Raw genomic sequence first — 16,160 nt, 5'->3', positions numbered from 1 at the left:
AAGTTTCCTCCTTCTCACCAGAGACAAAACTGACCAGCTGCTGCACTTTTTCAGACAGCAACTCACCTGCCTGCATTCATATCCTTATAGTCCAGATCAGCACGTGCAAAATAGAAAGCCCATATTCAGGACCATGCTTGGCCCTTTCACTTACATCTCAGAGGAGAACGTGGATACAGGGCAAACTCCCCTGGTTAAGCAGCAAACCCTTGCATAAAAGATCAGGTATCAGCTGGACCTCCTGCTTTCCATGGAGGAGGTCAGACCAGAAGGCAACAAGTCCCTGAACACACTGCAGTGCCAACCTCTTAACTTGCTCCCCTATCACAGACTAAGACAGGCAGCCATGCCCACAACTACATTTCCACCTGACAGCTAAAACTCTTACAAAAAGTTGTCTTGAAACCTGCAAGCTTTCTAGGCCCATTTAACAAACGGCAGTTTTGCTAAATTTCACATTTTCTATGAAAAATTGATAAACTGAAAGGTTTCAGAACCAGGCTCAAACATGCTGCTACACTGCACTCTTTTCTAGAGACAAACCACACACAGCTCAGACTACTGATCACTGCACATTTACAAAAGGCCCTGAGATCTTTTCATAGAGGCTGCAGGAGAAAGACAAAGCAGCCATTAACTATAACAGAGAATTAATAATCCCAGGCAGATCAAAGGCAAAGACTTGACCAAATCCACATAAAGGCACTGTATCAAGGGACTGCATTCAAAGCAGAACTGTGGTAAAAAAGCAGATTATTTAAATGCCTCAGCAGGCAAGGCACTTGCAATGGCCAGACTCTGGTACATAAAGAAATGGAAAGGCATAAAAGAAAAGGGAAAAGCAAAAGCCAAAGGCAACTTTTAGGAAAGGGCTGTAATAATGCTTTTGGTTTAGTTGCAAAGATCAGGCCACACTTGCTTAAGCAGATGTGTTAAAATTTACACAGGTAAGTGTAAGTCTTTCTGCAACTGCCAAAGAAAGATCTCCCCTTTATTTCTGCCAAAGGTAAAACATGTATCTGCCATGGTAACAGCATATTCAACACTTCAGCCAGCTGGGAACATTTATAAGAAATTTGGGCTTTCTTTTGTTTGCAAGGGTGAAATACTGCTTTTGTATTTTCACAAATAAGAAGGTTCCTTTCTTCTAGGGAGTTGTCTGGGGGGTGTCTGTGGAAAGAGGATTTCCATTTTTTGGTGGTGTTATGTTGCTGTCTTCATCAGGCAGGGATCCCTTATGGCAAAGAGGCACTCAGACTTCATCTTGAGCCCTACCTGCCACTCACTCCTTCCTTTTGCAGACATTACTGGTTCCAGAAGCCACAGAATGTCACACAGTGGGGAAACTGTGTGTCTGAAAACTAGCCAGATAAGAAAGAGGAAAAAAATATAAAGTTAATTTTCACTGTGTGGACACACAAACATTAATGCTGGGCAAAATTAATTAAAAGAGCCAACCAAAAAACCAACCAAACAAAAAAATTACCAAAACCAACCAAAAAACAAACAAACAAACAAAAAAGCCCACTCCACCCCCAGACAGCAGAAATACCAGTGTGGACAAGAATGGTGTTTTAAATATTTGTAAAGTTATACTTAAAAAGATAATAATAGATGGATACCCTCGAGGATGCACAGCAGATACCTTCTACGCTCCAGGACATGCACTTGCTTTGTCCTGAATAGATTGCTTCAATCCCAAAGTTTTTTGACTGGGAAAAGCCAGGCAAAAATTAAAGCTGAAGAAAACCTTAAAAACAGCCAGGGAAAGCTACACTCCTTCCCCTGCACCCAAGTCCTCCTTGGAAATGGGAAAAATATACTCTTTCAGCCTCTCCCAGGTATAATTCCCTCCCTCCACAGAAAGGGTCATTTCTCCCCACACAATAATGGTGAATGGTTATGTTCTCCCAAGGACACTGCATGAGCACCATTACAACTTCCAGCTGAAGGGGAGATATGGAGCCAAATCTGACATATGAGAGCAGAGGGAAAGACAAAGTCTGGTAAGAAAAGAAAAGGACTGAAAGAGATTTTGGTCTTGTGTCCACTCCCAGTAGAAAACCATCAAGGCATTTTCAATTCACTGCCATCCATTTTCCATGAAAAACTGTGCTCTCCTAGGAAGTCCTTAGCACTCTCTCAGGCTTTGGTGTACTCCTACAACCAAAGCTGAAGGCCACAGCAGCTGAAGGAACAGCACCCTCACGTCTAGGAACTCAGCCCAAGATCCCAAATGAAGCAGGTTGATTTCCACAAGATGCCAAGCAACAACAAGCCTCTTTTAGCCAAAAGCAACTTCAGAAACCAGAATCAACTCACTGCTTAAGGTATCCACATTTAATGGGTCCAGTGAAAGCAAACCACCAAGGAAGAGACAGCAGAAGCTGTCAGAAGCAGAGCTAACAGGACTACTCTGGAATAGAGACACCCAACCCATTCATTCAACCCTTGTCTTCTGCAAGAAGAAATCTGAAGAAATCTGGGAGAAAACAGCACTTCAGTTTACAGCCTCCTACAAGCTCTACCTCTGGATCCCACACCCACATCTAATCCTGCAAACTTTATCAAGCAGAACACTCAGCTTCAAAAAAAGTCATTACTGCAGCTCGGGCTAGCATGTTTTACAAGTGACCAGTGTAGAGAGCTTTTTGGATAATTGGTTAGCTGAGAAAGGACATTTCGATGTGATACCAATGGATAAGGATAGGGGAAACAAGCTGGGAACTGAGCAACCAGTGTCCAATCACTGACAAAGGTCACAGTGACCTTCTCTGAAACGGGAAGACGGGGGAGAAAATCACTTGCCAGAAAATGTAGTTATCTTAGGTAGAAAAGTTAGAAGAATGCAAACATAGAAGCAAAATAATTGTTAGAAGATAGAAGTAGGTGTGGTTGATCTAAGTGTGCTTTAACCAATAATGAGCTCAGCTTTTGCAATATGTATAAGCTTCATTAACACCAATATAAATATGGGTGAGCTTTCAATAAACTTCAGGATTTGCTATTCACGCATATGGTGTGTCGCATTTCTCCCGCCGTTCACGACAGACCAGCTTTCCATTCCTCCACCAACTTTCTTCCACCTCCTCCACATAGTTTGGCACTTCGTTTGTAGGTAGGTAAGTGAGTGAACCCCCCCTTAGTTATCTGCCAAGCTAGTTTCACCTGCCTTATCTTCCTGCTCTCCCCATATCCTTTGCACAGAGGAATGAAAAGGTCACCACCACCACCACCACTACTATGCAAATATGAGAACATTTTATGCTGTTTGTTCTTCTGGACATGTCAAGAGAAGTACAGAGTAACAGACTCACTTCTAAAGGCACTGATGGCAGGTGAGCAGCAGCAAGGCTCCGTCTTCCACAGCTGACAGGACACAGCTCAACAGCCAAACTCCAGGGGAATGGAAAGGAGGCTACAGATATGACTTGCACTTCAAAAAAAGCAACTATTTTGCTCGTGGAACATGATTCTACAGGAAGAACAAGCCAAGATAAATGGTTCTGCAGACCACAAAAAGTGCACATGCCTCATTGCTGCAGTTGCCCAAATGTCACACAGAAAGACAAGGAAAACCCTGAAAAACACTTCCATGCAGCAACTCTACTTGCAACACACACATTGAGAGCTTGCTAGCAAATACCCAAGGACCAGTGGAGGGACAGGCCATACTCCAAACTAGAAGCTTTACACTAAACACTCAACACAGAGTTTTCAGTGTACCATATCCCGAGGTTGCTCATGTCCAGCTCTACCTTTCCTGTGTCCTCCCTGAAAGCAGGGCAGTAAGCAGTGTATTAGAACTGAGATGAAAGATCTGGGTAAGTAAAAGCTACAAAATATAAGGGAGTTTTTCTCACTGTTTTCCAGATATGTTATATGAGGCAAATTATTTTACTTCTTGCTTAGAGCAGCAGAGGAACCTGTCAAGACAAGCACTTCAGTGAAAAGCACTTCAGATCTCACAGTAAAAGCCTGGAACTCAGAGCCCACAACCAGATAAAAGCCAGTCCATGAAGGGAAGGTACAGTGGAGATGGTGGCTGACATAAAAGCATTTAGATGTTTTACTCTGCTGGGTTTAAGTCAGAAATAGCCCCAGAATTTCCTAATGGAGCTGCTGAAGACTTCATAGAAAGAGTGGAGCCCTTCAACTGACTTTGCAGTCCAGTCTCCCAAGCACAGCCCTCAAGGGATATCAAAATGCAATCATGAAACAGGAGCCAGCCAAAGAATCAAATCAAAACAAGTCCAAAGCACAAGAAAACTTTCACAAAGTATCAAAAAAACCTGCCGTTATTTTTATTCATTTACTTAGTCAGCACACCAAAGTTTCATGGGATTTGCAGTTAGAGCTTTCTGTGGTCCTTTTCAAAGCCTTTGCACTGGTAACACCAGGCCCTGTGAGCTAGAAAAGGTGGTGCTTCCGTGGTGCTGGACATCTTAAAGACTTTGAAGCTCAGTTACAGGTCAGTCCCAAACCAGGGAACAGGACACATCCCAAAACATGAGACAAAGAGCTCACACAATGCAGGTGTAGCCCAGAGGATCTTCTCCCTCGTCTTCTGCATCTCTTCTTACTCTGTCCATGACTGCAATGGATATGGAATCTTACACATTTCCCACAGAGAATCACCTGGTGCTGCAGCAGGCTAAAGCACCCAACCCCCTGAAACAACAGTGCCCATCTCCTGTGCATTCAGCACAAGAGTGAAATTCCCCAGCTCAGACAGTTTCAAATTGTGTCTGCAGTCTTGGAGAAACTTCTTACCAACCACTGGATCAACAGCAAATGAAGCACTCCACTGAGGATGCCTTCCATCAAGTTTCTGGGTAGTATGGCACCTATACCTAATGCCATTCACAGGAAGAAAAGCCCCTCACTAAAATCTCTTTTATCAGATGGAAACAAATATATAACTTTTTCCCTCAACCATAACAGCAGAGAGTGGATACTAAGGCCATTCCCTGTCATCTTCCATTACCATCTGTCTCTTTCCTAAAATGGGACCCTCAAAAAACTCAGAAACAGAGAGAAGCTCAGAAAATAGGAGAACATAATCAGAGAAACCTTCCTTGGAAGGACCTAAAAAGTTCAGGTTGAAGCTGGACTGTTGCTGCATTAGGTTAGGTCAGGCACAACAGCTTCTTCCCTTCCACATGCAAAAATAATACCCAGCCACAGTTTGTGTGGTAGACAGCATCAGATCTGCTTCACAGGCAGCACATCTGGTTTGCTCCTGGCATGGCAGGGCCATTTAGCAGCATGACGTCTTGGATGCAATTAAAATCCAGTTTCCCAATGATATGGCTTTATTACACAAGCTTATTTAATTACCTAATTTCATTACCTATGCTTCCAGTTGCAGAGAACTATGAGAGCCAGCAGATCAATATCTGGCTTCAAGTCTGGTTAGGGTCTTGAATTTTGGATTTTTTTTATCATGGATCAGTTTGCGTGACACAAAGCCTGGTGGTGACACATGGGATACATCTGTCTCAAAGAGTCTCTTGGGAGGCAGCTCTGAAGAGAAAATGGGTCCAGGAAGGCTGGACATTCTTCAGGAAAATGGTTTATCACCTTGGAAGCAGGGCAGGCAACTCAGGACGACTACAAGGATGGCATGAGGTTATGCAGGGAGAAAATTAAGGGGGTTAAGGCCCCTAACTAGAACTTAATCTGGTAAAGGACAATAAAAAATGTTTCTACAAATGCATCTGCAGCAAAAGGAGTGCTAAGGAAAATCCCACCTTTTACTGCATGCATGGGGACACATAATGAAAAAGGCTGAGGAAAAGGCAGAGGTACAAATGCCTTCTCTGCCTCACTCTTTAACAATCAGACTGGTTCTTCTCCTTGTACCCAGCCCCTGAGCTGGAAGACAGGGAGCAGATCAAATCCCGGAATCAGTTTTGGGCCCCTCATGGTAGAAAAGACACTGAGCGTGTCCAGAGAAGGGAAAGGAGCTGGGGAAGGGTCTCAAGCACCAGGAGCAGTTGAGTGGGGGGCCCAGCCTGAAGAAAAGGAGGCTCAGGGGGGACCTTCTGGCTCTACACAATTTCCTGACAGGAGGGTGCAGCTGGGGGGGGATCAGGCTCTGCTCCCAGAGAACAAATGATGGAGCAAAGAGGAAATGGCCTTAGGTTGTGCCAGAGGAGGTTCAGGTTGCATATGAGGAAAAATGTCTTCACTGAAAGGGCTGTCAAGTACTGAAACAGGCTCCCTAGGAAGTGTTGGGGTCATCATTGCTGGAGGTACCTACAAGATTTGTAGGCACCTGGGGACATGATTTAGGGATGGACTTGGCAGTGCTGTGGGAACAATTGGACTTGATGATCTTATGCAACTTAACTCCAGAATTCGAAGTAGAGCATCAAGATTCCTGTCAGACCAAATTCTGCAGAGTTACCATGCCTACTTTTCCAGTGGAACCAATTCACTGCAATAATACTGGGAGCAATACATGGGGAAGAAGGCAAACAGGAATCCTGAGGTACAATTTCATAACCCTGCTCCTGTGGGAGAATGTTAAGTGGGAAGGCTAGTGGTTACTTTTTCCAATCATCTTTGAAGAAAATCCTGTCCGTTTTGCAAAGCCTCCAGATCCATCTGCTGGACTAGGCAAGCCAGAGAGTAAACAACACTATTCTATTTTAAAATGGCAGAAGCGTCTACATCTGTTTAATGGCACCAATGCATGCATCTGCCAAACAGACCTAGTGGAACAACACTTTCTGAGGATTACACATTCTTCTATTTAAAGACACTAAAAGAGACACGATACCATGCCTCTATACAGACATCTCCTCATCCAGCTCTGTCTCCTTCCTTACTCCAAATAAACTGTGTATGCAACCTTCCCACAGCTAATTAAAAATTAGCAGTAAGGCCATATGGCAGCTATAATGGAAAATACACTATTTTTTTCCAGTGGATTTCATTATTATTCAACCACACAATGAAAGAAGTACTAAAGAAGGAACTGGGATTCCAGGAGCCAGAACAGTTTGCTTGTTTTATAACCAACATGCAGCATACATTGAAAAGAGTTTTTATAAAAGTCTGTATCTGGTTGCCAGACAGGGGATTATAAAGAAACCTTTTTTGACCTGGAGAAACAATCACTGAGAGGCAGAACTGAATTTCCTTTCCTCACCACCAGAAAAGCCAAAATGAGTTTCTCATCCCATGGCCTTCCCTCTCAGCCTAAGGCCTCTGGAGAGAGACGGGTCTGCAGAGAGTGCAAGGAAACAAATCAGTGTACAGGATTTATAATTAGGAGCCCCATTGTTCCTCCAGGAGGAAGTGACAGTGATTTAAGGGCCTGGAGCCTACAGACCTGCTGCTCCCAGTACGTGCTGCCAGGTGTGCCTGTTCTCTCCACATCTGGTTTTCAGAGCAAGGCTTCACTGGGTTCAAATTACTGAAGGCTGACACCACATGTTGTCTATCATCCTGTTCCAGCCAAACTAGACATACACAACAGAAGTCACGAATTTCAGGTTGCAGCTTTCTACTTGGTCATCAGAAGAGTACAAATTAGGGAATCTGCACCTGAGCACAATATGCTTCACCCTGGAGAGATCACTTGGCCACTGGCCTATTAGCTGTACAACACTGAGGTTTCTGTTCCCCCTTCCCATCAGTGCTGTGCCCAGTCCCAAAGGCAAACAGGGTTTGCTTACACACAGCTGCTGGTTTAGACCCCCTGCCCACAGCCACCAAGCAACCTGTCCTGAGCAGAGATCCAGCATCCAGGTTCAGGAACCCCTCCTGAAGGCAGCCTGGCTGAAGCCCTGGATAAGCAGTGCTGTCCTACTGGTCACACTCTCTTTCATTCCCTTCCACTTCCATCCTCCTCACAACAATTCACACCTCCCTCAGCAGGGCACAACTGCTGATGCAGCCTATGACACCAACCAGAGACAGGTATGCTACAGCCACCACAGAATCACAGAATACCCTGAGATGGAAGGGACCCATAAAGCATCAAAGTCTAACTCTGGCCCTGCACAGACCCCCCAACAATCCCACCCTGTGTTTCAGAGCATTGTACAAACGCTTCTGGAGCTCTGGCAGCCTTGGAGCCGTGACCATTCCTGGGGAGCCTGTTCAGTGCCCCACCACCCTCTGGAGGAAGAAAATTTCCTAAACTCCAACCTCATCCTTCCCTGACACAGCTCCAGCTGTCCCCTGGGTCCTGTCCCTGGTCACACAGAGCAGAGATCAGGGCCTGCCCCTCTGCTGCCCCCAAAGAGGAACTGCAGCCCCTGGTGAGGTCTGCCCTCAGTCTCCTCCATTTGAAAAGACCCAGTGCCCTCAGCTGCTCCTCACGTGGCTTCCCCTCAAGGCCCTGAACCATATTAGCCTCCTCTGGATGCTTGTAGCCCTCCTCTGGACACAAGGCCTCCGCCAGGCAAAGCAAGGGCCAGTCCACACTATCCCTTCTGAGTGAGAGTGAACAACTCAGTTGGTTGGGCTGTGCCCTGAGCAGAAAAGCTGAGCTTCATCAGTAACAGCGCACACCCACAGCACATCTCACAGAGCAGGCAGTGGCTGTACAAGGGTGGGGATAAGCAACTACCAAGGTTGCCGTGAAGAAGAGCTCAAGGCTGGGCAGAGTAAGGCATGTGGATATTGTGAGAGCTGAGCAGAACAGAGCCCATGCCATCAGCCTCATCCTGACACTGGCACAGGTCAGATCATTCTCTGGAGCCACCTCCATGACCTTCAGGTAGTTGGCTTCTCTAACAAAATACCTGGATCCTGTTAGTTCAAAGAATCTGGAAGTGTGCTGAAGTTACAATTGCTCTAATGATCAGAGGTCAGCACAAGGTCAGCCTTTGAGAAACATGGTCAATTTCCTTTCCTTCTTCCTTGCTGACCTCCAGATCTCCTGAAAGGGCTGAGAGGAGCAGGAGGGCTGAAAAAAAAACAAGACTCCGGGGCTGAGAAGGCACATACAGCCCCTCCAGCACTGCAGGAGTGACAAGGATCACAAATCAATGATGGTGCAGGTGAGGCAGAAAACTCCTCCTTGTGAAATACACCAGTGTCTCTGTATGGTCACATTCCCCTTTGAGACGACATATCCCAGGAACCCTGACAGAGACAAGTTCAGGAATCTTGCAGGCTGAGATTTCTAGTGATTTCTAGTGCCCGAGAGATCTGTACACTTGACTGGCTGCATTTGAAAGCTGACAGCAATTTGGCATCCAAATCCCACGTGGGCAGCCCTAAAGTAGCAGCTCTGCTGGACTTCCACAGCTACAAACCTGAATCTCCTCAACTGTGACTGTGAAACTTGTGTGCACAAGGCACATACACCAAAGCTCCTTCCAGCTGAACAGCAAAGCTGTGGCTGCTGAAACACCAATTCCTGCAACCAGCAGACTCTGTGTTGCCCTTGGTTTGCCTCAGACCACATAAGCTTGGATCCCTTAGCAGCAAGTTGTTCTGACATGCTTTTGCAATGAAAAAAGCTTGCCAGCTAATCTCCCAAATCTCCTAACATCAAAGGACAATCCAAAGCTCAGAGCAGTGCATTGGAAAACTCCACCAGCTCCATCTGTTCTCAGATCCACTGGCCTGTAACAGCCCTTGAAGTACATAAAAAGGCATTCAGCACTGTCATGCATGACTATACTCTCTCTTCTGCACTGCCCTGTTGCCAATGTGCACATCAGTAGGATACATGTATATTAATGAAGTGATCTAAGTATCCCAACTCTTACCAACACAGCACACAATCAGTAGATTAATGTATTTATGATCATGCACTGCAGAAGACAGCCTGATGTCCCTGCACAGATTCACCAGTGAGATCAGGAGTCCCCCCTTCACACAGACTTTCCGTGAGTTGCGACTTTGCAGCTCCCCCCATTCCCATCAAGTCCATGTGCAGCTCTGCAGTACATCAGTCTCACCCATAAACTTCCTTGGACACAGCCAGCTGCCTCCTCCTAAAAGTCTCTCTCTCCAGTGTCATAATTAATAAATTCTTTAGAAGAAATTAAAACAGGTATCATTGAACAAATGCTCTGAAATAAGGGTAGACTTTAGGGAGAAAAGGATTGGAATTCTGATTTGGAAATTCCAGGATTTGGAAACCTGGAAGTGTTGATAACCACTCTGCTAAGGTTTTACAATGAAGTTTAACAGTATTCTTACAATGAATCTTATTTTAAAGATTGCAACTCTGGAAATAAAATTACTTTTGAATGCCTGTTTTCCTCAAAGGAAGGCAAGGCATTCCTTTAACACTACTGAAGAGCTACAGAGCTATTTTGGGTGTCTTACTGCATCCTGTCTTGAAGAAAACTTGGAGCTGTAATTCCAAACTCACTTGTCTCACCAGGAGACTGTGCCTAAGGTGAACTGGGTGAACCATCCTAGCCTAAGTGCAGCTACAGGAGGAAAATGTGGGGGATATGATACTGTTAAAAGCACAATTCTTGTGCATGTAAAGTTCATTTCAGTTGAGATATTAACACAACATATATTCCCAGTACAGCTTTTGCCAGAATAGAACAGAGAACCAAACCAGCACCACTCTACCAAGACTGCAACCAGACCTGGTCAGGCCTGAGCTCTACAGGAGAAACAGCAATTAGGCTACACAGATTCCAACTGGAAATTTAGGTCTTTCTAAATCAGTGGTAGAAAGGATAATAAATCAAGGTTGAAATATGAATCTATCTACGTGTGTTTGCACAGACTTTCTATATATACACACATATCTGGAACAGTGTGTAGCTTCAACATAACTACTACTACTGCAGAAAGGAACTGCAAATTCCTTTCTTAAAGAGCAAGTCCTACTTAACCAGCACTCATCTCATCTTCTGTGAGGGTATTTCAGCAGCAGTAGCACATCACAATGCACAGACACAGCTCTCCAGCCAAGCATCCTCTCAGTCTGCAGCAAATGTACTCGTGTGAAGCAAGACAACAGAATTAGACCCCACTCCTTTTGTATTTGTCTCTCCATCTACCTAAAAATTCACTGCCACATCCTGTGAGTTCAGAAAGTAAATTAAGAAGGGGGTGAGATACCATCAGGACATCTCACCGTAACACCAAGACAGGGATCCCAAGAACAGCACTTCAGCCCCCCTTGAAATGCACAAAACTTTCTCGAGATTCAGTTCCTGTTGCAATAATCCTGCCCTCTGCAGTGCTATCGTCTCTTTCATTCCCCTCTCCTACTGATTTCATCAGGCACAAATGAATGGCACTTTTCCAGAACGGATTCCTCAGCCCTGTGCCCACCCTCCATCATGTCACTGGGACACAGCACTAAGCAATTGATTCTGCTTTATTTCTCTCACTGAGTCCCCCATATTGGCTATACACACACACAGATACAATAACAGAAAGCTTATTCAGCCAAACACCTGCTGCCCAGATCTTCCATACAGCGTGTTATGAGGAAAAGAAAATCAAGCTTTGCAACAACAAGGCTGGGAGTGAAGCTTGCAGCAAAACCCCCTCCTTTATTTCAGTACAGCAGCATCACTCTGACAAACATGGAAGGGCAGATTTTTCAACTTCCTTTTGCAGATGAAGTTGAAATGTAGTACTACCTGAAACCTACAAAATCTGAAAAGAAGCTAAGGAATCATCTGGCTTTAAAACTATATCCTCTATGGGCCTTGCCAGCACCCCAACATTTTTCTAAGGTATTTAAAGCACATTTTGGAGCTCTTGAACAGGTGGCACATTTTGAAAGACTAAAATCACAGAATCATAGAATGGTCTGGGTTGCAAGGGACCTTAAAGCCCATCTCATACCTGCCATGGGCAGGGACACCTTCCACTAGCCCAGGCCATCCATCCAACCTGGTGTTGGACACTGCCAGGGATGGGGCAGCCACAGCTTCTCTGTGCCAGGGCCTCACCACCCTCAAGGTGAAAAATTTCTTCTGCATATTTAATGTAAATCTCAGATACACCAAGACAGAGATGTGGAACAGTAAACATCAGGCAAACATAGATATTTGCAGATTTCCATGTGGCCTAAACGGGGAACAGGGAGAGAAGTAAAAACCAAAGAGGAAGAGGTCGCAGAGCACTGGAACTGACACATCCCACTTTTCTAAGGATGTGTATCATGACTGATTGTAAGATTAGGAACACGCATCTCCCTCCATGCTATCCCATGGCCTCTCCTGTCCTTTCTCTGGCCAAGTCCCTCCCCAGTGGGCTCTCCAGTACTATCATGGTATGGTTGAGTTCACCTGCTGGTTTTCCTACTGCAGAGCTCCTCCGACGTGTTCCTATACTCACTGGTGACCCATTTTGACATAGCCTGCAGGCATTAATAATCAGCAAGACTTTTCTCCCTGGGACATTTTTACCCAAACTAGGGGTTAAAAATATTCCTGGGAAGGAAGAGGAAGGGAGGAGCCAAACAGACACTGAGATCACTCACCAGCCTTCCATAGGAAACCAGGGTAAAAACGGCTTCCCCACGAGCTGCTTTTTCTCTCAAGTCAAGGCTGCCTAAAAACTCTCCCCAAAAATGCATTGCAATAAGTTATGAAGTAATTAGCCAAAAAAAAATTAAATTTAGATGCTCATTGTTAGCAGCCGCATATAATGGTTATTTACGACCTGTGATTAAAGAAACGAAAACCACAAATGAGAACTTTTTCAATATCATTACAAGAAGCTTTGAGCTGCATGGCTCAGAAGTTGTGCACAAAAATGAAAAGGATTGATATAAGTGCATTTTAGCTCTCACAAACACCCCATTAAAGGTCACTGTATGAGCACAGCTGGGACAGTAACAGCTGCAATACATAGGCAGTGAAAGCAAGCAGAAGGTATAAAGAGCCCTCAGGCTGGAGCCTTTGGAGCTGATGGAGGCAAAGGAGGAAAGGATCATTTCAGGCTGTGGCAGCCTCAGCATTCTCATTTGCCGTGGACAGGATTTACTCTGGGAAGATCGTTCTGACCTCTGCTGGTCCTCTCAGGCAAACCCAGCAGAAACCTGGAGGCAGGCCAGGAATTCCCAAGGGCTGAGCACATGGGGAAATGCTGAACACATCTGCTTCTACCAACTCTTTCAAGGAACACCACTCAGATGATCTTCCAGTTTACTTTGCTCCACACTCACATTAAAAAAAAAAAAAAAAATTAGTTTCTAGCCCTGAAATTTGCTCTTGAGGCTGCCCAGGTCTTTCCACAAGGCATGTTGCAGCCTCTCTCTCCCTGCTGCAGACCCCCCAGCTCATCACTCTTTACCCCTGGGCCCACTCCCATTGCACAGGCATGGCTGGGACAGCCATTGCCTGTGCAATGGAGACAGCAGCTCTCCACTGGAGAGCTGCTCCACAAAGGGAAAAAAGCCATTTCCCTTCACAACAAAGGGACTGGGCCCCTGCAGCACCAGGGAATGTCACACCAGTGGCTCCTCAGGCTTGCAGACAGTGGCATTTCAGACTGGAAGGAATGCTCTCATGAAAAGCTGCCCCTTGTGTTGCAGCTTCCTCCCCATCACACCAACAGAAGCAGGGCTGGGAGGCTTTGGTGTGGTTCCCCACTAAGTACCAGGCACAATGACCAAAAGAGGCCCTTCCATTGCCACGAGGAGCTGTGGCCCACACAAGTAGGTAAAACCACAGGCAATCTCAGCAAAACCAGTGGGTGGCCCCTGCTGTAAGTGGCCACCTCAAGAACATGGCCTAGTGAGGCTGAAATGCCTAAGAAGGGAAGCTGCCAACCTGTTTCAGCTTTGAAGCCACCTTTGACATGCACTTTTTTGGAGCACATGCTTGGCCTCCTTGCCAGAGACAAGTTTTTTTCCACCATCTTCCTTTGGAAGCAAATGAGATCATCTCAGGAAGACACAACTGCTTGTGCTGCTGCTCCTCAGTAGAACCACATCAGGGAAACTTGATTAAAAATAGATAACAAAGGAAACACCAGTAAGCCACACCAAAACAGGCAGCAGAAGGAAAGGGAAGCAATTTCCTTGAACCAGGTTTCAAGGCCGAATATTGTGTTTTTTAAGATTAAAAAGCTGTCTTCTGAATGCCGCTGGCAATTCATAGACTCAATAGAGGCAAAACATGCTCCACAGTCAGCTGAAAGGAGGCTGAAACTTGAATTACATCCCTACCGTACACACAGCAGACATGAGGACAAAACCAAGGCCAGTTTTAACCAGCCATCAAGTCACAGTTGTGTTAAGCCATAGGGTAAGGACACACATATTTCCTGCTGGCAGATGCCAGGAGTCTGGGGATAACACAGTCTGTGCAGCTCCTCCACAGAAGCCAGCACTGGTGAGTAAGGGAAGCTGGGGAAAGCAGCAGACACCATCCCCAGAGGACAAGCACACTTTGAGCATTCAGGACTGGGCCAGCTTTATCAAGTCCAGCAATGAGACACCTCCCTTTTTCAACAGCAACAAGGCTGCTATCTGCACAGCCCTGACAAGGGCCTCACAGATGTGCCCATGCCCCAGGTCAGGGTGTGCAACAGGGGCTGAGCCCCCAGCGTAGGGGCTGGTCCATTGGGCTCGGGCTGGGGAGCTTCGCCGGGCTCTCTGCAACGAAGGGAAGGCTCTTGCCTCCCTGCCTAGGTAGCACGGAGCAGTGACATCCCACACGGACACACTCGTACAGCCTGGGCTATGTGCGCCCATGCGGAATCCTTCAAGTGAGGTAGGTGGGATGGGTGTGTCTCTGGGCACAGTGCCTACACCAACATAAAGCCTATGGATGAAGCAGACCTGGAATGAAACACGGGTGGACTTAACCATTCCCTCCGGGGTCCTCAGCTTTCAGACCACAAGAAAACGACAGCCATAGTCTCGTTGGTGACCAGGATTTTATTTTATAGCACAAAATGGGTTCTGGGCTTACCTTCCCGCACACGCGACATGAGCTGATGTCCCGCCCTCCTTCAGTCTCCCCCATCGCTGCCAGCCTCCCCCCACTGCTATCAGCCTCTCCCCATCGCTGCCATCCATCTCCCATGATTCCAGTCTTCCCCATCCCTGCCAGCCGCCCCCCACGCCCGTGCCCAGGCGCGTTGTGGCTCTCGGGGGCGGGCACGGCCCCTCCGCGGGGCCGCCGAACAAAGCGCGGCTCGGGGGCTTCGCCGCTGCTCCCGCGGAGGAGCGGGACGGGCCGGGACGGCGGAGCAGCCGCGAGTCACGCCGGCCCCGAGCACGTTCCTTCCTTCCCCCGCGCCGGCGAACTCACCCTCCTTGGCTTTCTTCTTCCTGGCCAGGGTCCCGCCGAGCTTGCCCAGGAACGACTCCTCTTTCTTCATCCTGTGCGGCCGCAGCGTCGGGGAGCGGACGGGCGCGGCGGACATCGGCTCTGCCGGGGCTTGCCGGGGGAGCCCGCCCGGCCCGATCCCGCCCGGCGGCTGCGGGGCCCGCGGAGCCGAACCAAGTCCGGCAGCGAGGAATCAGTCGCCCGAGCGAACGGGACGAGCCCGCGGTGTGCGCTCGCAGCACTGGGGGCGGGCTGGGAGCTGCCGCGGCCACAGCGCCCTGCCACGGCCGGGAAGTCCGAGGGAGGCGGGGGCGGGACGAGCCTCGGACACCCCCGGGTGCCGGGGGCGGGCACCGAGCCCACCCGAGCATCACCTGCGGCCAGGCGGGCGGGCCCCTCTCCCGGAGCATCTGGCGCGCCGGACCCACGCGGGTGCCAGGAAAAATGGGTAAAAAGCATTAGCAGCAAAACAACACCCCCGGTCCCACCACAGCCGGACCAGAGTGGTGTTAGGCTTGAAAGCACACAAAGATCCTGTCTTAGGAACAGTTTTATATAGTACACATTCTGCAACAATTGGACACAACTGCAGGCAAACGCTCAGCATGTGCCATTTGTCAGGGCACCGCAATTCCTTGCTGGCTCTATTCAGGTGTGCCGCCTAATTTTGCATCCATGCGCCCCTTCTGGCAGACCAGCCTGCTTTCTCCTCCTGTCATGTGGCCGGTCAGGTCTGACATCCCCTTTGTGGGAGGATCGAGGAGAAGGGGCCGTAGGCTCTGTGTTTGCTAAGCCACCACCTCCCAGGTGTCCCCGCACTGCTGCTGCCATCAGCACGGTGTGTCTGCACAGAAATGCCCCAAACCAGACACTCGGTTGGATCCCACAGGGAGAGTTTCTTATTCCTTATCATTTCACAGCAGC

The 16,160-nt window shown here is 47.5% G+C and overlaps 1 protein-coding gene across 2 annotated transcripts in view; it reads right to left on the bottom strand.

The window, feature by feature from the left end:
- Nucleotides 1-15,539, bottom strand: part of PARVB (parvin beta) — a 51,396-nt gene extending 35,857 nt beyond the window's left edge. Inside the window, exon 1 of one of the 2 annotated variants that reach the window (XM_071422631.1) lies at nucleotides 15,219-15,539. In XM_071422631.1, coding sequence (XP_071278732.1) covers nucleotides 15,219-15,333 — 115 coding nt within the window. In that variant the 5' untranslated portion in view covers nucleotides 15,334-15,539. Of the gene's footprint in view, nucleotides 1-3,317; nucleotides 3,411-15,218 lie in introns of those variants that run through there. The other variant, XM_071422633.1, reaches the window with a different exon arrangement.
- Between the last annotated feature and the right edge of the window lie 621 nt (nucleotides 15,540-16,160).

Source organism: Agelaius tricolor, unplaced genomic scaffold (genome assembly GCF_023055355.1).
Source record: "Agelaius tricolor isolate 1412-34295 unplaced genomic scaffold, bAgeTri1.0.p SCAF_3, whole genome shotgun sequence".
NCBI classification, from domain to species: Eukaryota; Metazoa; Chordata; class Aves; order Passeriformes; family Icteridae; genus Agelaius; species Agelaius tricolor.
Note: the sequence above shows the minus strand (reverse complement) of the source record. Positions and strands in the feature narration are given on the sequence as shown.